Raw genomic sequence first — 22,012 nt, forward strand, 5'->3', positions numbered from 1 at the left:
AAACCACTAGGTGAGAAGTATTAGTCCTTCTTGGTAGATGAGGAAGCTGAGGCTGCCTAGGGACACGGCCAGGAAGACCCTGGGGCGCGTAGTCTGCTCTACGGCCTCCACGCTGCCCCCGAGGGTCGACAGGCTATTTCCCGAGAGCCAGGTCCTCTGGGGCCGGCGGCGCCTCTAGGACTCCTGCCCCGCCCGGGCTCCGCCTCGCAGTCTCCTGGAGCTGGAAGCTTGGTCCGCGGGAGGACCCAAGGACCCGCCACTTTCGTGACGTCCAATGAGACTTAGCCGGGGGCGGAACAGGACGCCACTGAGAGCCAATCTGATTGTGCCGGGGCGGGGCTGCGGCGGTGGGAGCTGAGCGGCTGACCGCGGTCTTCCCAGCCCCGAGAGAGGCCGGCGCGGGCGGCGCGCACCGGGTCCTGCTGTGCACGCTCCCGCTGCTCGACGCCCGCGCAGCCCCTCGGTCCGCTCCGCGCGTCTCTCCCCTGCCCTCTGGTCGCTGCCGGGACAGGGGCTTGGGAGCCGGGCCGGGGCCGGGGCGAGAACCGCGGGACGAGCGCCTGAGGTGGGTGCGGAGCTGGAGGCTGGGAGGCTGGGTGGCCGGGCTGGCGGATGACTGGGTCCGCCCCGCCGACGGACCCCGGGTCACGGTGGGAAGAGGCCGTCCAGGTTGCCGAGCCTGGCTTCCGGCCTACCACGGTCCCGGACTCCCGTCCCCGCGCCGTGGTACCCCTCCCAGGCCACGACCCTCCCCGCTGAGGACACCCCGCCTCTCTCTCTCTGCCCGCGGCCTCATAACCCCTGTTGCCCTTTGTCGCCTGTGCACCTGCCCTTTGGGCCTTGTCTCCCACTCCCCCTCCAGGCGAGATCCCGGCCCAGCCTTACCTGCTCAGGACGCAGCACCAAATTAGACTTGCTCCTTCAGCCCCCAGTCCGTCCCTCTTTGTCATTTGTACACCTGTCATCTCAACTCTGTTCATTCACTCCACCATCCTGCCCCAACATCTCCATCTAAGTCCAGCCTAGGCCATCATCCCTCTCCCCCTCCAGGGAGTCCTCCTGCCAGCTCTGATTATCCCCTACACTGGCCCCACTCAGCCCTAGCCCCCTGTCCTCCCCCAACCACGCTTCTTTGTTGTCTCTGCAGCTGTCCCCTCTGCTCTATTCATCCTTCTCCCCCAAACCCCAGCCCAGACTCCCTTCTCCCTCTGACCAGGGGGCCGTCCTCTCCCCAGCTCTGTTCTGGTGTTCCTCAGGATCAGAGCCTGGCCAACTGCTCACCCAGCCTGGCCATTTCCCTTCCTTTCAGCCCAGTCCTCTCACCTCCTACCCAGTGTGCCCTCACCCTCTTCCAGCTGGTCCAGTCTTCCTCGGTCTCTCCCTTACACCAGCCTGTTTCCCTGCCGCATACATTCTCTTTTCCTGACTGCGCTCCTCTCCCAACCCACCTGGCCCCAGCCGTCTGTCCCCCTTCAATAGTCCTCCCCTGACAGGTGCTGAGGTGGCGCCATGGAACTGTGCAGCAAGAAGAAGCTTCATGCCCTGTCCCTGGCTGAGAAGATCCAGGTGCTGGAACTCCTGGATGAGTCCAAGATGTCCCAGTCGGAGGTGGCCCGGCGCTTCCAGGTCTCCCAGCCCCAGATCTCACGCATCTGCAAGAATAAGGAGAAGTTGCTAGCGGACTGGTGCAGCGGCACAGCCAACCGGGAACGCAAACGCAAGCGGGAGTCCAAGTACAGTGGGATCGACGAGGCACTGCTCTGCTGGTACCACATTGCCCGGGCCAAGGCCTGGGACGTGACGGGGCCCATGCTGCTCCACAAAGCCAAGGAGCTGGCCGACATCATGGGTCAAGATTTTGTGCCCAGCATCGGCTGGCTGGTCCGCTGGAAACGCCGAAACAATGTGGGCTTCGGCGCCCGCCATGTACTGGTGCCTCCGTTCCCCTCTGAGCCGCCTCCCCCAGCTCCTACATCCCAGGCCCAGCTGCCTCTTTCCCTTAAAGATTTCTCCCCAGAGGACATCTTTGGCTGTGCAGAAGTGCCCTTGCTCTATCGGGCAGTGCCCGGCAGAGTGGGTGCCTGTGATCGTGTGCAGGTGCTGCTGTGTGCCAACAGCAGGGGCACAGAGAAACGGCGGGTGTTGGTCAGTGGGCGCCAGGCTGCCCCAAGGTGCTTCTTTGGGGTCAGCAGCGAGGCTCTGCCTGCCTCCTACCACCCTGACCTGGGCATCCCCTGGTCACAGTGGTTGGCACAATTTGACCGGGACATGGGGCGGCAGGGCCGACAGGTAGCCTTGCTGCTGGCTGCCCAAGTGGTGGAGGAGTTGGCAGGCCTTCCCGGGCTCTGCCACGTGAGGCTCTTACCTCTGTCAGCTGCTGGCAACACGCCTTCCCTGCCCAGCTCCGTGGTCCGGGCCTTCAAGGCCCATTACCGGTACCGTCTGTTGGGCAAGCTGGCTGCTGCCCAGAACGAGAGGGCTGGCACCTCATTGGTGGAGGCCGGGGCAGGCATCACAGTGCTGGATGCTCTGCACATAGCAGCTGCGGCCTGGGCCAAGGTGCCTCTCCAGCTTATTGTAAGCAGCTTCGTTCAGGAAGGGCTGGCTCCTGGCAAAACACCGCTGGCCTGGGACAAAGCCTCTGAGATGCCGCAAGTCCCCGGTGGGCTGAGCCCTGAGGAGTTTTCCCGCTTTGTGGACCTGGAGGGCGAGGAGCCTGTGTCTGGAGTGTGCAAAGAAGAGATGGGCACTGGAGACGAGGAGAGGGTCGGAGGGGATGGCTTTGACCCTCTGCCCAGCAAAGCTGATGCCCTCCGGGCCCTGGGCACATTGAGGAGGTGGTTTGAGTGCAATGGCACCTCCCCTGAGTTATTTGAGAATTTCTATGCCTGTGAGGAGGAGGTGGAGAGGCTCTGCTGCCTGTGAAGGGCCCTTCCTGCTGGAGCCCCCTCCTCTCCTGTTTCCCATGGAAACGCCCTCTCTAGACAGCAGATTGAGGGCTGGTCTCTTTCCCATGGAAATGGAGCTTTTGTGAGAGGTTTTGAAGGGAGACAAGTTGGGAGACCAAGTCTAAGCTCTGAGCGAAAGTTGTCCAAGCCCCGAGAAGGTCTAGGAGAAAGGGCATCAGGGCAGTGAAGTGAGGCTGCATAGTTTCTGAGCCTCTCTGGATGTGGGGACTTGGGAAGGTGGAATTTGAGCTTTATAGACAGGCCAATCCCTTGAACTCTGTGTTAAAAACAATTCTGCTTCTGGAAATAAAGTTTTTAATCAGAAAAGAGGCCAGGGTATTAATTTCATGGGAGAAGGGTGAGAAACATTTAATTCAGAGTTTTTAAATTGATTGTTGAGGGTTGCTGCAGTGCAGCTGTCTGGATCTGTGTGTGGATGACCAGCACTGATCCTCTTTTTCCGGAATTCCAGCAGGAACGACTCCCAGAGAATGGGGACTCCTCATGGGCTAACAGACAGATTCCAAGTATTGCCCACGACTTGCTTCTGCTCTGATAATTTCCTTCTCAGATTGCGGTGGTGGGGGTGGTGTCTGAGGAAGGAGTGGGGCAGGCTAGGGACATTCTAGGGGAAAAAAAAGGAGACAGAATTTGGAATAGTCATTCATTCTTTTTTTTTTTTTTTTTCATTTATTGATCATTTCACAACATCTCTTCAGCAAGGCCTCCTGTGTGATGAGGTTGCAAAGATGGTGTCCCTGCTGGGCAGGACCTTTCAGACAGTGATGGTGGAATGTGACTAAGGGTCATCATAAAGGCAAGTGCCCAGTGCTGTGGCCCTGGAAAGCCTGGCGAGACTGCACAAGGTGAGTTTTGAGCTGCAGCTTGAAGGACAGACAGAGTGGGAAGGATAGTCCTGGCCAAGGGACACAGGTGTGGAGACTGCAGTCCCAAGAGAGTGCATGGAGAGGCCCAGGGAGCAGGAGGGGCCTGTAGACCCCCAAGCTTGGTAGTGGGGCACCCCCATGGGGTTTTGGTCAGGGTGGGGACAGGCCATTTGTCAGGTTCTTGAAAACTGAAACTCGGAGTGTGGGTCAAAGATGTGAAACCTAACCTGTATGTTGTAACACCTGTAACTTATATAATATGGTATATCAGCTATACCTCAATCATAATAATAAAAAAAACCTCAAAAAAAAAATGGATATGAGACGTAGAGGTAGGAGACTCCCACTGGTCCCAGTGAGAAATGGTAAAGCCTGTGCCAGATCATGGGCGCAGGAGGGGAAGAGGATGGTTACCCTGGACGCAGACCGACTCTGGCTGGTGAGGAGTCCAGGTCCAGGCCAGAATCCTACACGTGACTTTTCAGGCCAACCACAGGAATCACAGGGCAATGCGGCTTTCTGGGGGGCATTGCAGTCAAGGCCACCCAGGCCAGCTGGGCTGTTTCTAGCCAGGCACCTCCCTCTGGGACCTCAGCTCAGGCATTTCCCGGGTGCTTCTGCCAGGACTTCCTGAGTGGGGGCGTTGACTGAGACACCTTCTCCACTTAGATGCAGTGCCTTTCACTGCTAGCCCTGCGCTCTCTCCTATGCTCCCACCTACCCCCACAGTCCACAAAGAGGCAGGAGCCTTTTACTGGGGACAGTTCCCATCTGCAACATGTCATCGGACCCTCACTGGTGCTGTTCTGTTGGGGAAAATGGACCACTGGGGAGCTGGAGCCTCTCTGCCTCTGCCACTGTCATAGTGAATAAAGACCGGCTGTTCTTTCAGTTCAGCTCGTTGTCCTCACTGACTGCCCCCAACACCTGGCAGCCCAACAATGAGACAGGTGTGTCATTGTTGACTCACTTTTGAACAGTTCTTGAAGCTGCCTGCCGGCTTTCCATTTCTCACCTAAGATCCCAAATCATTTAGCCTTTCCCCAACAGATTCTATTTCCCTACCTATATTCATTTAAATTGTCTTTTTTTCCGAAATCATTCCGTGCTGACATATCTCCTTTTAAGCCCAAAAGTATACAGGCTCTAAAGTCCTGGCCAAAGCAATGAGGGCGGTTGGAGGGCAGCTGAGCCCTGGCCCGAGTGGCGCGCTTCCAGTGGGGTAGCCCGGGGGAGCGTAGGGTTTCAGCGCTGACTTCTCTCCAGAGCTGTTTTTATTTCTCTTTTTTGTTTATCTTCCTGTCTTGCACTGATAGCATGTATCATACTTGGCCTCTTAGGTGACTTCTCGTGCTCATTCAAGCAGTATTTACTGAACGCTTTGCTTGTGGAGCAGGCCCTACTCTGGGACCCTGAAGCTAGTGCTGAACGAGGCAGAGGGGATCCTCCTTGCTAAGCCCTACCTTTCTGGTAGAGGAGATAAAGAAGAGACAAGTAAACACATAAGGAGTCATTTTAGATAGCAATCAGCGCAAAGATGAAAATAAAATAACGATGTCCCAGAGAGTGACTGGGAGAGGGGAGTCAGGGAAGTGTCCTTTGGGCAGAGTTGTGACTGCTAAGAAGGAAACACCCATTCTTCCAAAGGAAGAGTGTCCTCTGCAAAGGGAACAGTAGGTACAAATATCTAAGGTTAGAAACAGCTTGACAGGTTTAAGAAACAGAAAATGAGAGAGGCTCAAGCAGAGGAGGAGGGTAGAGAGGTGGGTAGGAGCCTTTGACTGGGCAGCATTTAAATTTCATTGTAAGCAAGACAGGAAGTTTCTTTTGGAGGGAGGGGAGGGGGGAGATATGTAGACAAAGGAGGAACGTGGTATGTTTTATGTTTTAAAAATCGAATCCTAGTTGCTGTGTGAAGAACATACAGGGAGATGAGGAGCAAAGGTATAAACCGGACAACTAAGTAAGTTAGGAAGCTACTGTGGTTGGTGCGACTTCCTCATGGATGGGCCGTAAGGTGTGAAGGAGTGAGGTGTAGCAAAGAGGACGTCTGCTATTCCTGACAGACCTAATTTTGTGTCAAGGTCAGGCAGTCCTATCTGAGTTTGCAAGTGTTGCCACATGCAAAGTAATGAGGGGTAGGGAGGGCACGCAAAGAAACTATGTGCATTATTTCAGTTTATTTACAAGCCTCTCTGTCCAGGAGGCATAGGAGGCTCCAGGGCAGCAAAGATGAATTAGATGCAGTCCCTGTTCCTAAAATGCTCACAAACTAGCAGGAGAAGCAATACAGGTCAGTTGTGAGGATTAAACAAATGAATGTTTACAAAATGTTTACTACTTGTCAGGTACTATTTTAAGCACTACGTATGTATGTTAGATATTGTTAGTATTGTTGTTGTTATATTCATCATAAGCATCAATCTTGAAGAGATGGTGAACAGGACCCAGAGGGCCCAAGGCAGAAAGGTTGGTTCCGCATCTTCTTATATCCCTGCATTGCTCTCTGAGTAATTTCTCCCCATCCGCCTTCCAGTTCTCTTCAGCTGTGACAATTCTTTTTTTTCCCCAAATATACATAATAATTTTTATACTCTCTTGTTTCTTCTCTTTTAACTCCTTTGTATATTTAGACATTTCATGCATGGTTTTTTTTATATTCTGTACCTGATAAATCTAGTTTCTGAAATCCTTGGGGGGCTAAATCTGTTGCTTTTGTTTCTCTTAATGCCTTGATTCATGGTGGCTTTTTTCCTTGGGGGTCTGGTAATCTTTGTCTTGGAAATTTTTTTATTGGTTACATTTAATCCCTGGAAAACCTGAAGATCCTGGTTTGGGGCCTCTCCTCTAGAAGAACCTGTAGTTACTCCAGCTAGGCACAAGGGGGCACTACCATCATGATAAATCAATTTTTGGAAACAAGGTGTCCAAGACCTGAAGGATAGTCTAGCAGCAGGTACCATGGTTCCTGGTTCACAGGGGGCTCATCTTATTCTTAATTTTTCCCCCCACAGGGGAGGCAGGTTTCTTTGAAGGTTCTCTTTACTGGTGGGTGGAGGCTTTCTGGTCTACTCTTTCACTAAGGGGTAGCCCCTTCTAGGATCTTGACTTAATTTATGAGTTCTGCTCCCTGACTGTGCCAAAGTCTAGTCTTCTGTTCTGTGTGTTTCCTTAATTTTTAAGGTTGCAGTGTTAGCATTTGCCCCAAGAGCAACACAGTTCCAACACATGCTTTACACTCACATCCTTGTTTTGAAGGTGTCTTTGGGAAATTCTCTTACTCCTTGCAAAGTTAGCAATGGTTTCAAAGTCATGTTTGTTATAATGGATCTGGGATCAAGTTGTTTTATCATAGGGAGGGCTCTACGTAAAATCTAGAGCCCGGGGGTGGTAGTGCATGCTTAACATGCACAAGGTCCTGGGTTCAATCCTCAGTACCTCCATTAAAAAAGAAAAAATCTAGAGCACCAGCCTGCCAGTGGGGAAGTCGGGAAGACTAGTTTTCATTCATCCATTCATTCATTCATTCTTTCAACAACTATTTATTGAGTGCTTCTGTATGCCAGCTAGAGTTTTGATGAGCAAAAGAGCCAAGGTCTCTGCTTCATGGAGCCCATAGTTTAGAGAGACAATTATAATCAAAGAGTCACACAGATGAAAGGATGTGATTACAGACTGGAAGGGGGAAATGACATGAAAGCACAAGCCAGTGGTTCTTGAACTGTGGCCGGCACCAGCAGCATCTGGGAATGTACTGAAACACAGGTTCTGAGACCCTTCCCAAACCTACTGAATGAGAAGCTGAAGTGGGGCCCAAGAATCTGTATTTTAGCAAGCCCTCCAAGTGATTCTAAATCTCTGGCATAAGTCAAAGGAACCGGACCTAGACAGAGGGGCTAAGGAAAGTTTCACTAAGGAAGTGATGAACTGAGAGACAGGAGGCACACAGGCAGTGAGAATAACATGTGTGAATGTCCTGTGGGGTGTGGGGGGCCGATATATTTAAGGAACCAAGAGAGGTTCTAAGAATATCCAAGCACTTTGGAGGCTGTGGGAAGGAAACTGCCCTGATTCCTCAGAGCAGTGGGAAGCCATCGAGGGGAACAAGAGGAAGAGAGTGACCTGATCAGATTGCATTTGAAAAGTTGAGTTATTTGTCGGGATTCCAGACAGGACCAGGGCTGTGATATTAAGATTGGAAAAGAGAGAGTAAGTCCTAGAAAACTTTAGAAGCAGGATTAACAGGTGCTGGGGACTCCTGCTGAAGTGGGAGAAAGAGAGAAGGGCTACTCTGAGACAGCTGGCCTCAGGGAGACTTGGGGATTCTTTGGGATTCTCAAGGATCCGTGATCAGGGACACTGGTGGTGTGGGCCTGGAGCTCAGGAAGGGGTCAGACCAGAGATACCAATTAAAAGTGACTCCTCCACCCCCCTACTCCCCCCAAAAAACCCCAAATGACAGAAATTTATTTACAACATTGTAAACTGACTATACTACAATTTTTAAAAATAATAAGCTAAAAAAAAAAATAGAGTGAGTCCTCTTGGTTTAGTGAGTTTGGCAAAAGTGATTTAAGCCAGAATCATCCAAAGGTGATGGCATTTCCCCCTTTACCTGCACATGTAGCTGGAGTGTCACTATACACATAAACTAGTCTCTTGCTATTTCTCTGACTGTGATCAGTGCTGTAAACATAGGTATGACATTTGACAACGCGAGTCCAATGAGACACTAGTTAACATGTCTGCCCAACTTATAAACCCTTTACATGTGACCCTCAGACACCATCCCCGTTTTTAACCTCAAAGCAGGTTCATTTACTCTCTCCTAGTTCTTAGGGACTCCTTTTATCTAAATAAGTCTCAAATAATGACGACCTCTAATAACATCTGTTAATTCCCTAAGGAATTTAACATGCATTTTCTGAGACCCTGTGACATAAAAACATCTGCCTTTTTAAAATATCTTCAGCCATTTCCTGCCTGATCTTTGTTTTTGTTTCCACCCTCCTTTCCAAGAGGAGTGAGTTGTTTTCTCACTAACCACGCCGTGCTTAACCCTCACCTCACTGCAGCACCGTACTCCCGGCCCAGCCAGCAGCCCTGGCCTTGGGCCAATGGAAGGAACCCCGAGCTGGGACTGCAGGGCCCGAGGGAGGCCTGCCTCTCTTTCTGGTTCTAATGAGGAGCAGGAAACAGAAACCCATGCACAGCTGTGCAAAGGCAGGTTGACAGGCATAATTACTGCCCCCAAAAAGGATTTCCTTAAAACAAAACCATAAACGGACTTTTTAATTTTATTCTCTTTGTAACTGGTGATGTGGTGAGAAATGACAAACTACAGAGGACCACTCTGACCTCCTGCTCTTTCCTTGCCCTGTTTATTAGAACCGCCTCCTCTTTCACATGCACACTGTTTACTCCCTTTGAGCCAGCCACTGACTCCGCCAACCTCAGGGGTTCCAGTGACTGCTTCCTGACACTGCTGTGTCCAACCTGAAAATCTCTGGCACTGTGGTGGCCCTGGACTGGCCACTGGGGCTCCCAGACTGACCAGTAGGAAGGGATCTCAGCAGAAACTGGGGCACAGAAATGGCAATGACTGTCTCAGACAGACTCTGCTTTTTCACACCAGGAACACAGGCTTCCTGAATCTGCAGGAGTGGAGGCCACAGAACTAGGAGTTCAAGTCACTGCCACCAGATTCACAACTTTCTGAGCTTGAACAGGCAGTGCATTTCTGCTGTTAGAAACATCCAGAACACAGTTCTTAAACTTTAGTGTGTGTAAATGTCACAGGGAGAGCTTTGTACGACACAGATTCCTGGGCCCCACCCTCAGGGATTTTGATTCTGTCAGTCTGGGGAGAGGCCTGGGATTCTGCATTTTTGACCCCCTCCAGGAAGTACTAATGCTCCTGCTGCTCCACAGACCACGCTGAGGTCGCCCCTGACCTCGAAACATGCAGACCCTTACCTACAATGTTATTTTGGGTGAAAGCTAAAGAGATGCCAGAATGTCCAGCAGGTGGGCAGATGGGCTGTGCTCCCAGAGTCCCTAGGTTCCAGACGCCTCCTGGATCCTCAGTGATGACCCCCAGGGCCACCATTTTCAGCCAACAGTGAGGAATCTTCTTTCAAGCAAGTGATGGGCAATTTGCACACATCACTTCTGCTCACATTTCTCTAGCAAGAACCCAAGCGCAAGTCCCCATCGAGGGGAACATAGCCTTGCTCAGTGACCAAGGTGCCCTGCAGCCACACTATGACGATGGAGGAGGGGAGGATTTAGGGTACCACCTGCCATCTGTGGCACACCACCCAGTAAACAAGAGCTCCAAGGAGCACAGGGGGAATCTGGTGCCATAGGTCGAGCTGAGGTGAGTGTGAACTTAGGTGACTCATGGGAGACCGTCACAAGCCCCAGGTACAGCAGGAGTGGCAGAGTAACCGGCTCTGGAGGTGGAGGCTCGGATGTGCCCAGACAAGCTGTGGGATACCAGCCGCGTGACCTGGGACGGGTTACATACTGTCCCTGAGCCAAGGCCACCTCCTCTGTAAACTGTGATAATACTGTGCTTGTTTCTGTAGGGAGCCCCAGAAAGTGGCAGGAATTCCAGGGATCAGGTCACCATGAGGGGGCCCCGGTTGATCTCAGACCAAATCAGGACATTAGTGGATACAAATCTGCTCACTTTATTACCAATTAAGTGAACCCTTTCAGCCAGTTTTCAATTCCCACTTAGTGATTGAGATAGGTAAAGAAAACCAGTACCAGAGATGGGAGTGGGTGAGGCAGACACTGCTCCACTGGAGACCACCCGGGAGGGGCCTGGGCAGCAGACAGCTCAGGGAGGGGTGGGGGTCAGGACCAAGGAAGCAGGTGCGGAGGTTGGAGTCGGGGGCGGAGGTCCGGAGTGCGCTTCACTTAACGGGCACTTGTTGAGTTGCTTCAAGCATCAGGCTCAGTGCTGGGAAACAGTCAGAAGTACGACATGACCCCTGACCTCAAGGAGTGCCCAGTCTAACTGGGGAGCTGAGAAGCAAACACACAACCACGATTAAGCACAGGTGAAGGCTATGATCAAGGCACACGGGAGAGCAGAGAGGTCTGCAAACCCCAAAGTCAGTTCCAGGCAGGCGGAGGCCAGCAGAGGGAGGACTTCAGGAGACAGCACTCAGCCTGGGTCAGAGTGGGCTCAGCCCGCCAGGTGATGGAGTCACCCTGCAGGCCCTGCCCATTGTGGACCTCAAGCAGGACTGGGCTGCCGCTAGGGACCCAGGAAGAGGAAAGCTGGTGGGTAAGGAGGGCCTGGGAAGAGGGGAGTTTGGACTTTTTCCTGAAGGTGATGGGAGCTACTGAAGAAGATTCTGGATGAGAGGAGACTAAGGGCTACTCTCAAGTCCTGAGGGGAGAGGCTTGAAAGGAGGTGAGGTGGGAGGCAGGTGAGGATGTCATCACTGGAATCCAGGGAGGTGGTTAGCTCAGGCAGCCAAGTGGAGGCGCTGAGAGCTCTTACGGGGGTGGAGTCACAGGGGTAGGGATGGAATGTCACCAGCACCACTGGCTGTAAGTTTACTTCACAGACTCAGGAAGCAAAAGAATCAAGGTGTGTGTAGCTGGGAGGCCAAGGCCAGCCTTAGATTCTGGGCAGAGTCCAGGACCCCTGGCCTCCTGCTCCCCACGCTGTCTCCCCAGCCCTGTCTGTGAGTTGGAGGGGCCTTGGTAAAGAAAGTTCAGCTTCTTGAATCAGCATCACAAGCTGGTGCTTTCAACTTGGCCTCCAATCTGGGCAGTTAGTTGGGCGGTGGTCTCGCTGGGGGGCTGCCAGCTGGCCTGCCCAGGCTCATCCCCAGGAGTGGAGGAGGTACTCATAGCTGAGGAAGGTGACAGCGTTGACCGGAAAGGCACGGGCACTGTTGATGGTGAGCCCTCGGAAGAAGACCCCCAGTCCTTCCTGCCGGACGCTGCTTACCACACAGTCCAGCAGCCCCCGGTACGCCCTCTGCTCCAGCCCGGCCATCTGCATCCGGGACTTGATCACGTCTAAGGGGGTGGCTGTGACCCAGGAGGTGATGCCAGCAAAACCCCCAGCCACCAGCACTGTGGCTGAGCCTGGGGTAGAGGAAGCCCAGGGCGGGAGTCACACTGGGGAACAAAGCAAACTTCCCCATCCATAGTCTCCCTCCCCTCCCTCCAGACACAGGCCAGCTCCCCTCCCCGACTCCTCTCGGTCCTTCACCCTCTCACGCCACTTCACTTACTGGGGTTCTGGCCATCCGGTGTGGATTGGTGACAGAGCCATTCGTAGGTGACAAAATAGATTCCCAGGGTGGGGGTGTCCCTCAGCGTCAGGGCCCAGGCTCCCCGGAACAGACCCCGGGGACCCTCAGCCTGGAAGATGGAGGCTGCACAGTGCACGGGGCCCCGGTACCGGGGCGGGGGGCTCCCTGGCTGAGCCCTGGGTTCTGTCTGGTTTTGTAGCCGGACTTTGATGAGGTCAAAAGGAGCCAAGCAGTAGGCCTGTAGGGAAGGAAGCAGGAAGGACCCAGGTGGGACTTTGGCAGGAACAGTCCCTTCCTCTCATTTTGACAGGAGGAGGGCAGGGGCAGAGAGGGCAGCGTCTTCCTTCAGGACCTTGGTGGCTCCCACTGCCAGCTCTCAGCCTCCTGCACTCGCAGTGGGAATGGGCCAGGGCCCCCCCTTAGCATCAGGCCCCTGACAGCCAGCGGCACCGCCCCACCCTTCAGCTGAACTTAAGGGTACTCACATGGACACGTTGCCTTGAAGAAAGGATTCAGTCTGTGCCACGTAACAGCAGAGAACTGACCCTCCCCAGGGTTAAGGAGGTCACCTCGATTGTGCTGGGGACTCAACTTCATAGATTCTCCCTCCCTCACCTCCTGCAGGACACCTCTCAGAGGCCCCTGGGTAGGGAAGTGCATCTTGCAAACCCCGAGTACTATTGTCCGAACAGAAGGTGGGTGACAGCGTGGGATCTGCGGGTCCTTGAACTCTTATCACTTGGCTGAGGCCAGGGGCACAGGGATTTGGGGTCATATTGGTGCTGGGAGATGTGGAGGGAGGTTGAGGGGAGGGGCTAGAGTGTGGGTCAGGGATGCAGCTAGGTCAAGATCAGCTGTGAAAGTTCAGGTGAGAATTGAGGTCCAAACTGAGGTTGGCGTATCATTTATGGGCTTATGTGTTTTTTGTTCGTTTCGTTCTTTCATGGGAGGTACACAAGCTCAATTCCTCAGCCCTGGAGATGGCTGATGGCAGAAAAGTCTTGCGGCTGGCTCTGGCGATGATATTTAGAGGGTGACAGTTTGCTTACTTCCTCCCTTGCAGGAAGGCCAGGGGGCTGGGGTCCCTCCCTGTGAGATTTCACCCTAATGTCACCCTCCAGAGCAGTGCTGAGCTGAGGGATTCTCCAGGGGTGGGGTCCTAAGCCCTGGGCTTCTGGGGGTGAGGAAGTGGCTGGGCCAAAGGCAGGGGCAGGCAGAGGTGGGCTAGGGCCCCTCCCCTCCCCATCCTGTGCCCACAGGGCAGTGGGGACCTCAGACATTGCTGCTCAGTTTGACCATGGCAGCCTTAGCCTAGTCAAAAGTAACTTTTGTGCACATCTGAGGTTGCCATTCCCTGCCCAGTGCTAACCAGGGTCACTCCCCACTTCTTCTTCCTCTTTTCCACACTCAAATACATTTTCCACTCCAAGACCCGGGCGTGATGGCAAACCTGGGCTCCAGTTGGTCCCTGGACCCCATCCCCATCAGTGAGTGATCCCAGTTCTGCCATCTGTTCTGCTTTCCGAAGAGCTGGAGGGGAGAGACTGAGGAGCTGGGCCTGGCTGAGCCTAAATCAGGCCACTTGGCCTGGGGGCTCATCCTCTTCTTTGTTTTTTGGGGGTGCGGGTCTCAGGGCTTGGGAAACATGCAAGCATGAACCCCGCATAAGGGGTAGGAAAAAAGCTAGGACTTCGGGTCTCGTGAATCATTAATTCACTCAGTGAGCCCCTGACCCTCTCCCGTGTCCTCGCTCTCAGCCCTGAGAAGTGTTAGGAGCATCAGGGCAGGTGTCGAGTAGACGGTGACCTAAGGCCCTGGCTAGGGTGTGGGGAGGAACCGGGTGCACGCCCTCTGCCTCTATGCTCAGGCCTCCCATTTAGCCGAAGTTGGTCCTGCTGCCTGGAGGCCTCTTTCCTCCACCCCCTCCTCAAAAGCCTGGTACTTAAGTGCTGAGAACAAAGACCAAAACCCAATGATTAGAGTCACTTAATGATTAACACCCTGGACCTCTACCAGCAGTATCTGTGGATGGGCCCCTGGCCCTCCGGGTGACGCTTATAGATCGCAGCCACCAGGCAGAGGGGCTGAGCGGGGCAGGGCTGGGGGAGGGGACAGGACCATGGCAGGACAGGAGGGGCTGGACTCAGAGCTCTGTGGGGACTGTCCGTTCTCCAGGGTGAAAGGTCATCTTGGAGAGAGGTCTTCCCACAGCTGGAGGCTGGCAGACCCCTCCAAAGGTGGGCAAGCCCTGTCGCCCCAGACTGGGGCACCGACTGCTTCTCCATGATGTCCCCTTGGCACTGTCTCCCCACCATCCCAGGTCTCCCTACCTTTTGCCCACTCTGTTCTCCATGACTGTCCCATCCAGATTCAGCCAGGCCAGGTCACAGGGAGCAGGCCATTTCCCCACAGCTCCCCGTGTTCCCCTTAGCAGGGCCTGGAGTCTGCATCTGTGGGTCGCCACAGGGGGCTGGGAGGGAAAGGAGTGAACTGACCATCACTGCACCCGTGTGTGTGTGTGTGTGTGTGTGTGTGTGTGCGCGCGCGCACTTGCCCCTGTGTGCACGTGCCCCCACAACGCCCCCTCACCTGCAGGAACCCCCCGGTGCAGCCGGCTATGAAGACGTGTGTGTAACTGGGCGGCTGGGCCCTCCGCTCCTGGTGGGAGGTTGCTGTCAGGGCCAGCAGGGCATTGCTGTAGACCCCGAACAGGACAGAGTTGACCACAGCTATGCTCACGATGGGGAAGCTCATTCCCTTGAAGAAGCCCAGGAGCTGCAGAGAGACACGGGGATGCTAGGCAAGGGGATGGGGGATTTAGAGGCCTCACATTTGCCCTTTCCAGTCCTGGCAGGGCTTCTGCTGGCTGGAAATCACTCTGGCTGCAGGGAGGTGGAGGCAGGCTAAGGCTGGGGACGGCCTCAACTCCACCTTTGGGGCACTAAGCTACCACTCAGCCCCCCAGTGGCTCAGACTCGGGTCTCCTTTCTCTCTTCCAGGGCAGAGTCTTGTCGTGGAAGAATAAAGCTGGCACCAACTGCCCAGAGGGCTCCCACCCCAAAACCTTGAAGAAGCAGGCCACCCACCGACTCATGGCGGTAAGTCTTGACCATACAATCAATGATGCCCTGGTATGTGGTCTGGGTCTGCAGCCGCACCTGGACAGGGAGGACAGAGCAGGGTGGTAGGCTGGGCATCCAGCCAGCTCATCCCTCTGCCCCCCTGAGTGGGATGCCAGCCAGGAAAGAGACATGGGAAGAGCCTCCGTCAGCCAGGCCCTGCCCTCAGGGCACCCTGATGTCTGGTTCAGGCAACACCTTTCATTCCTTGGGTGCCTCCCCTAGACTCACCTTTACAGTGTCAAAGGGGTGTCCCAGGACCAAGCCCAGAGCTCCTGTGGTGACAAAAATGTACCATGAGTGAGGCTCCTTGGGCCAGGCTAAGGAAGCAAGTCTGCCCAGAGGGGAGCGGGATTCAGGTAGGAGGAAGGGGGGCCTTCCTGCCAGGCTCCAAAGAAATGCCAGCTGATCCCCTTGCAGGCTCCTCCAGGCCAGGCTAAGGAGGTGTGGGAACAAGGAGTCAGTGGAGAGAGCCCTGGCCCTCCCTGGAGGACGCACATGCAGAGAGGAGGAGCCAACCACAGACGCACCGTGTCTGCCCCGGGACCTGATACCTGAGCATCTTGCTGACTTATCTAACCGTGTGGCCCTAGTGCTCCTGCTCCCGGCCCGCTCTTCTCCTTCCTACCTTCAGCTCACAGTTGCTGCGCAGGGCTTCCATCCAGGCGCTGCCCTCCTAGCGCTCTGCCCCGCAGCCAGCTGTGCAGAGCTGGGGGCCCTCAGGGGAGTCTCACTGGCCCCAGGGGAGGAGGGCCCACCTCCTGGTCTTGCCCTACACAGCAGATGCTGGTCCTGAAGCTTTGGGTGAGGTCACAGCCCTGGGAAGCAGGTTGGGAGTGTCTCTTTGCCCAAAGAGAAATGTCACCCAGAAGTTGAGCTGGGTCCACAGCACAACCGCCTCAGGGCATGCAGCCCATTGCCAGCTAGGGCACAGGCCCAAAGGGGAAGGCAGGACAGCAGGTGAGGTCAAAGGTGAAATTCCTGTCCAAGCTGCAGAGAGTGGTGCTGGCGGTGCAGGCGCTGCAGGTGGGCCTGGGCGGGCGCTCACCTTGGCTCCGCTCTGGGCAGTAGCACCCACCCACCCGCACCTTCCTCTCCTCCCCACAGGCAACTCCCAGGAGGCTCTGGGAGGTCCAGGGCCACCGGGATTTTAGCTTCAGCTTCTCCTTTGTCACCCACCTTCTCCAGGAAGTGATCCCTAATTGGGGTTGATGTGACAGAAGGAAGAAAAATGTCTCACCGGAGATCCAGCCTGCCACAAACTCCTCCGCGGGCATTGTCTGGCAGAGGCGGGCACTGGTGGCTCCAGCAGAGGAGACGCTGGTGAAAGTGTAATTCCACCCCTCCTACGGCCCCGGGACTGATAATCTGCTACTAATGTTTAACCCTGGGTGAAGGCCCGGTGCCAAGGCCTCGGGCACCAGGACACAGAATCAGCCAACTTAAGTGGCCTGGTGAGCTGGAGACCTGCAGAGTATGAAATCTCAAGGGGCAGGGAGGGTGGCCCAAGGTGGCCTGACCCCCCCGGCAGCCAGCAACAGCCTTGCAGCGTGACCAGGGCCACAGCTGGGCCCAGGCCCCGGTCGGGCCCCTCCAGGGCTTCCTCAGTCAGCAAGGGTTGAAGGAGCCTACTCAGGGCCAGGCCCTGCCTGCCCGGCCCGGCCCTGCCCTGCCCAAGCTCCCGTTCATCCCCACAGGACCACACGGGCAGGGGCAGGCAGCCCACTCACCCCAGGATGGCTGCAAGGCCAGCGGAGGTTGGGCCCGGCCATCAGGGGGCAGGTCCAGCCTGAGGCAGCCAGGCGCAGCCAGGCGCCCAGGCGCAGGGTGGGAAGAAGGAAGAAGCAGAGAGGAGTGACTCACCAGGGCCGGAAGCTCGTCTTCTCCCGGGGTTGTTTACGAGTGACTCCCCCGCGCCTGTCATAAACAGCCTCCTTTTCTGCCTCTTCCTCTCCTTGCCTCTTTCCCAGGGGAAAGCTGGGACTTGGTGTATAAAGGGTGGTGTGTCTCTGCTGCGGGGTGACCGGGCTATGACTGCTCGTTTCTCTTTGGACAACAACCCAAACTGATGGGGCAGGGACCCGAACCGCTCTCTTCCTCTCTGCTTCCTTCGACCAACTATCGCTGCTGCTGGCCCATTAAACCTGCTATAGCATGAATGGTTATTTCACTTACCCTCTTGCTCTGTTCTGAGCAGAGTACAGTTAAGTACACTCACCCTTTGTTTTGAAAATGATATTTTGTATCTTTTGAAAGTTTGTTACATCTTTTTATAAATCAGACTTTGCTCATGTGTTGTGTGCTGCACAAGTGTCTGGTACTTTCATTTTTCCTACTCTGTCATCTCTTTCTCTCTGCCTCAGAGGGGCCAGTGTACATGGAATGGAAACAACGTGGGCTTTGGCCTAGTCTAAACCGGGCTCCATCTCAGCCCTGCCTCGGCCAGCTGTATGATCTGCAGCCAGGCCCGCGCTTTCTGAGACTCTTTGCTCTCACATTATTTGGGAGGTTTGGGAGGTCATCAGAGGAGGTTTCCAGGTGTTGATGTTGTTGACGAAAGCAATCAACAAACATTCTATCATAGAGATAAAAACAAGTTTTATCTGAGCCAAACTGAGACTGTACCCTGGAAGACAGCCTCTCAGATAACTGTGGAACTGCTCTGGAGAAGCAAGGTTTTCAGCACAGTTTTATATCTTGTCAGAACAAAGAACATCAAACAAGTCAAGGATATATTCCTTCAAGTTTAAAGAAAAACAGATCACCATGTACACTGTGAGTCAGTGTGGCCTTGGAACCTGGGAGGAGAGTCTTATCACCAAAGGGGCACTGGCATTGGCATCCCAGGAAGGGAGGAATTTGGTCTTTATTTGCAACATAGAGATTCTTTACTTCTGGTCAATGCACCCTTTTTTGTAATAATTAAAGCAGATGTACAATGTATGTTTGATAGGCTGTTCTAGTTAGCATAAAATTCAAATTAACTCATGTATAAGCCAGAATGACTTCCCCATTACTCAATATGTGAAAATTTCTTTTATCAGTGTCCACGTTCAGGATCACATCCTCCAGGGCCACATTTCTGACTTTTTCTGTTAAACTCACGTGGATGCCTTTGAGGTAAGGCCCGGAGGATGGCAGCAGTGGGGACGTGGAGGCAGGCTAGGCTGCACTCATGCTACCAGAAGGTGGGGCAGAGCATGGCAGCAGACCTGTGGCTGCAGACAAAGTGCCGACTGCAAGGTGGGCTGCAAACAAGGAGGAAGGGGGCGTTAGGAGAGCCTGGTGGCACAGATGTAACCCATTCTTGACATCAACAGCCATAAATATACTGTCAGATTTCTATTCTCAGGAATGCTGGGAAGTGGGGGCTTGGCAGAGGGAGGTTGAGAAGGAGGGGGTCTTCTTTTAAGGGCATGGAGATCCAGGGCTCAGGCGCCATTGCCCAGAGAAAGCTGTGAAAGCCCCAGACTTGGCGCCAACCCCTGGAATCACCTTAATCCCTCCTTTCCCTCCACCTCACCATTCCATGAGGTCCAGCCCGTGTTACTATTACTTTCAGGACAGATCCTGAGTCCACCCCCTCCTCATTTCCTCCACTGCTACTGTCCTGACCCAAAGCCACTGTCACCTCCACTTGGATTCCTGTCCCCAACTGGCCTCCCTGCCCCTCTGCCATCTGCCTGTCTGTTCTCCACAGCAACCAGATGATGCGGTTGAAATGTAAGTCAGACCCTATCTCTTCCCTACTCCACACCCTGCAATGCCCCATCCTGTTTAGAGTCAACCAAAGCCTTCCTAGGCTCTGGTGCCCTCGAGGTGTCCCCGTAGCCTCTGACCTCCTTCTCTTCTTCCCGCCTGCAGGTGGCCTCCTCTGGCCTGGGCTCCAACGTCACCCACACAGTGAGCCCACCCTAACTGGCTCACTGAATTTTGCCATCTGCCCCACCCGCCCAGCATTGCTGGTTCCCCTTCCCTGGCCCAACCTTGTCTTTCACTCATCAACTTCTGACACATTGTGCAATTAATGTTGTCTGTCTGGGCAGGGATCTCTAGCTGTTTTGTTCACTGATGCTATTTTGAAGGCTTAGAATAGCATGTGGCACAGAGTAGGCACTCAATGGATACTCACTGAAGCAATGAATGAGTGGACGAGTCAGGGAGCAGCATTAGTGGGCCGCCCGGCAGCTGTCCCTGGGTCTCCAGTTCTCTTTCCCCATCTCCAAAGGGCCCCAAAGAACATGAAGTTCCCCAAATACCCCCAGCTTGCCCCTCCAGATCTCATTGCTGCTTTTAAGTTTCCCATCAGATGCCCAAGGACGAGTCCTGCTGATCCTTCTCTCCCGCTGCTGCCAAAGCAGCACACACTCACCCCACTTGTGGGTGGACAGGCTCTAAGAAGCAGGGTTCATCTCTGACTCCCTCCCCCTGGAGCTGCCCTGAAGACCTTCCAGAGCCTGGTCTCTCACAGAGGGCTGGGCTACCGTCCCAGTGACGTTTCCCCCTGAGTGATGCTGGGCGAGCCCTTCTGTGGGCCTTTATTGTTCACAGAAGGGGCCAGCCCAGCAGGTGCTGAGTCTGAGGCCTCTTGGCTCTAAAGGCCTTCAGTCTGCCCTGTCACTTCAGAATGGACCCCACGCTCCTCTCTAGTCCCATCACACCTCCTGAGTTCAAGGGAAATCCATTGCCACTCCCAGCCTTGCAGGAGGGCAGCCCCACCCTGAGCCAGCTCTTCTCCAATCCTCCTGCAAGTTTCACCAGGTTAACCCTCTACCTGGCAGAGTAGAGCTCTGATCTTGTCACTCTCTAGCTCACAGCCTCCAAAATGTCCTCAGTGCCTGCCAAACCCACCACACCCCTCTCCGCCTGGTGTTCATGCGCCCTCCCCCTGCCGTGGGTGCCACCCACCTTCCCACCTGCTGTGCTCTGAGTGCCCAGGGTTTCCCTCATGTCCTAACAGTGCTCCTGCAGCTCCCGAGACCTGGAATGGCTTCAGGAATCTCTCACAGTGCCCCTTCTCACTGGACCTGGGTTCCAGGCTCCTCACCATCACCACACACACTGCCACATGTCAGTTTTGTTACTGAACCTTTCTGATCTTGTTTTCTCGTCGTAAAATGGAGAGATAATACTTACCTCGTAATGTTGCCAGGACTAAAGCACTTAGGGTCTGGACACTGCACATGCTCCACAAATGGCAGCTACTGTTACTTTCACTTCCACTCACAGGGTCCCTGAGGACGACACAGGGAAACACGTGGGAAAGGGCGTAGCACATAGTAGGTGCTTAGGAACTGAGGACCCTGCTCTTCCTGTTGTGGCATTTTATAGCTCTTAAGGCAATTCTGACACATTATGTAGCTTTAAATATGAATTTCTCCTGGGTTTCTTTCTCCTCTTTCCCTCCAGTGCCCAATGAAACCAGAACATAAACTTCCTGAGGGCAGGGCCGTGACTCTCAAGGACCCCTGAACACTTTATGTGGGCATCTGATGGGAAACTTAAAAGCAGCAATGAGATCTGGAGGGGCAGGCTGAGGGTATTTGGGGAACTTTACGTTCTTTGGGGCCCTTTGGAGATGGAGAGAGAGAACTGGAGACCCAGGGCCAGCTGCCGGTTTAGGGAGGACACCAAGCCTCCCACCTGGTCCCAGAGTGGGGAACCTGGAGGGAGATGTCTGTTCCCACTGCTCGCATCTGAGCTTCCTTGAGTCCCTAGGTCTTGCTAGGAAGAAAGACATGTTGTAATGGGCCAATTATGGGGCAGTGTGGGTCCTGGAGGGCAAGCAAAGAGCTGTTTCAAATACTGAGAAAACTTGGACTGGGTTAGGAGCCGGAGCTGCCTTCCAACGCTGGGGAATCGGGGCAGGGAGAGTCCACTGCCCCGCCCCTCCCCCACCTTCCTGATCACCCAGCCCATTGTCACTTCAAACAACCTCTGGCTCCTCTAGCTCAGGAAGGCACCCCATGGACCTGTTTTTCTCCCTGAGACCTACCCCTCAGGCACACATAGGCTAGCCTTGCCAGGACATGTTGGTGACATGACCCTGGGGATAAGCTGTTTCACACCTGCCTCTTCGGGGCCCCAACGCCTCTCCCCAGCCTGGGAATGCCGCAAGGTGTCCAGGGCTGTGTGTCTAAGATAGTGAAGGCTCATGTGACTGCTCCCTGGAATAAGTGTGCCTAGCCTGGATTCTGACATATAACTTGAGGATCTTTGGAGGTCATCGAGTCTAACCTCCTCATTTTGCAGATGGTAACTGAGGCCTCGAGGGGAAGGGGCTTGTCTAGGATGAGTCCGGACAGGCACCATATCTCTTGATCACCGCGTAAAGCCCATCACCCCTCTCGGTCTCGAGGCCCTGCAGTACAGGCGGCTGCCTACGTCACCTTCACCTAGCGCCCAACCCAGTGTGGATCCCTGACACGCCCCCAAGAAGCATCTCCCTTTCACAGGTGAGGGGACCATCCCAAAGTCACACGCGTGTGAACGCCAGAGCTCGCGCCCCTCTCCCCGATTGCCTTGAACCCTCGCCACACCCCGTTGCAGGCCAACAGTTGGGGCCTGTGTATTTGGGTCACTCGTCCCCAGTCACTCGGATAGGTGGCTGGACGGTTTTGTAATGCGGCAGCCAGAAGCGGGAGGCGTGAGGCCAGGACGTCACGGTCATGCGCGGGCCCGCGGGGATGGAGTCGTAAGTGCGCGGGCTCCAAGCAGCGCGCGTGCGCGGCAGTCCCGGGCTCCAATTGGCACCCGCGGGCCGGGGAGGCGTG

The 22,012-nt window shown here is 54.6% G+C and overlaps 2 protein-coding genes across 10 annotated transcripts; one reads left to right on the top strand and one right to left on the bottom strand.

Moving 5' to 3' along the window:
* Positions 1 to 360: 360 nt before the first annotated feature.
* Positions 361 to 15,220, top strand: TIGD3 (tigger transposable element derived 3). Of its 2 annotated transcripts, XR_004323435.1 has the most exons (4): positions 361 to 565; positions 1,494 to 2,837; positions 3,668 to 3,814; positions 15,120 to 15,220. XR_004323435.1 is itself a non-coding variant. In XM_032489795.1 (2 exons), exon 2 carries the CDS (start codon positions 1,510 to 1,512, stop codon positions 2,923 to 2,925), a length of 1,416 nt encoding a protein of 471 aa, XP_032345686.1. In that variant the 5' UTR covers positions 361 to 565; positions 1,494 to 1,509; the 3' UTR covers positions 2,926 to 3,275. The 2 variants fall into 2 exon arrangements, 1 of the variants encoding a protein (XP_032345686.1); XM_032489795.1 differs by lacking the exons at positions 3,668 to 3,814; positions 15,120 to 15,220 and having other exon boundaries at positions 1,494 to 3,275.
* On the bottom strand, positions 10,507 to 17,431 carry SLC25A45 (solute carrier family 25 member 45). 8 transcript variants are annotated; one of them, XM_032489801.1, is made up of 7 exons: positions 17,103 to 17,400; positions 15,471 to 15,514; positions 15,207 to 15,278; positions 14,710 to 14,895; positions 12,100 to 12,358; positions 11,811 to 11,950; positions 10,507 to 10,870 (listed from the first exon to the last, which is right to left on the bottom strand). In XM_032489801.1, the coding sequence occupies exons 1-7, from the start codon at positions 17,161 to 17,163 to the stop codon at positions 10,859 to 10,861; spliced, it is 774 nt and encodes a 257-aa protein (XP_032345692.1). In that variant the 5' UTR covers positions 17,164 to 17,400; the 3' UTR covers positions 10,507 to 10,858. The 8 variants fall into 8 exon arrangements, with proteins under 8 accessions (XP_032345692.1, XP_032345688.1, XP_006179599.2 ...); XM_032489797.1 differs by having other exon boundaries at positions 10,507 to 11,950; positions 17,103 to 17,399; XM_006179537.3 differs by lacking the exon at positions 17,103 to 17,400 and adding an exon at positions 16,480 to 17,084 and having other exon boundaries at positions 10,507 to 11,950.
* Positions 17,432 to 22,012: the final 4,581 nt, after the last annotated feature.

The sequence above is a fragment of the Camelus ferus genome, chromosome 10 (genome assembly GCF_009834535.1).
Source record: "Camelus ferus isolate YT-003-E chromosome 10, BCGSAC_Cfer_1.0, whole genome shotgun sequence".
Taxonomy (NCBI): domain Eukaryota; kingdom Metazoa; phylum Chordata; class Mammalia; order Artiodactyla; family Camelidae; genus Camelus; species Camelus ferus.

What these genes read in the sequence shown, in the direction of transcription:
- SLC25A45 (XM_032489797.1), bottom strand. Translation starts at nt 17,163, where the DNA reads ATGACAGGCGCGGGGGAGTCACTCGTAAACAACCCCGGGAGAAGACGA. An exon ending in AAGACGAGCTTCCGGCCCTG is followed by an intron (nt 15,515 to 17,102) that starts GTGAGTCACTCC and finishes TTGTCACCACAG; the next exon opens with GAGCTCTGGGCTTGGTCCTG. An exon ending in GCACCGGGGGGTTCCTGCAG is followed by an intron (nt 12,359 to 14,709) that starts GTGAGGGGGCGT and finishes CCTTCCCTACAG; the next exon opens with GCCTACTGCTTGGCTCCTTT.
- TIGD3 (XM_032489795.1), top strand. Translation starts at nt 1,510, where the DNA reads ATGGAACTGTGCAGCAAGAAGAAGCTTCATGCCCTGTCCCTGGCTGAG.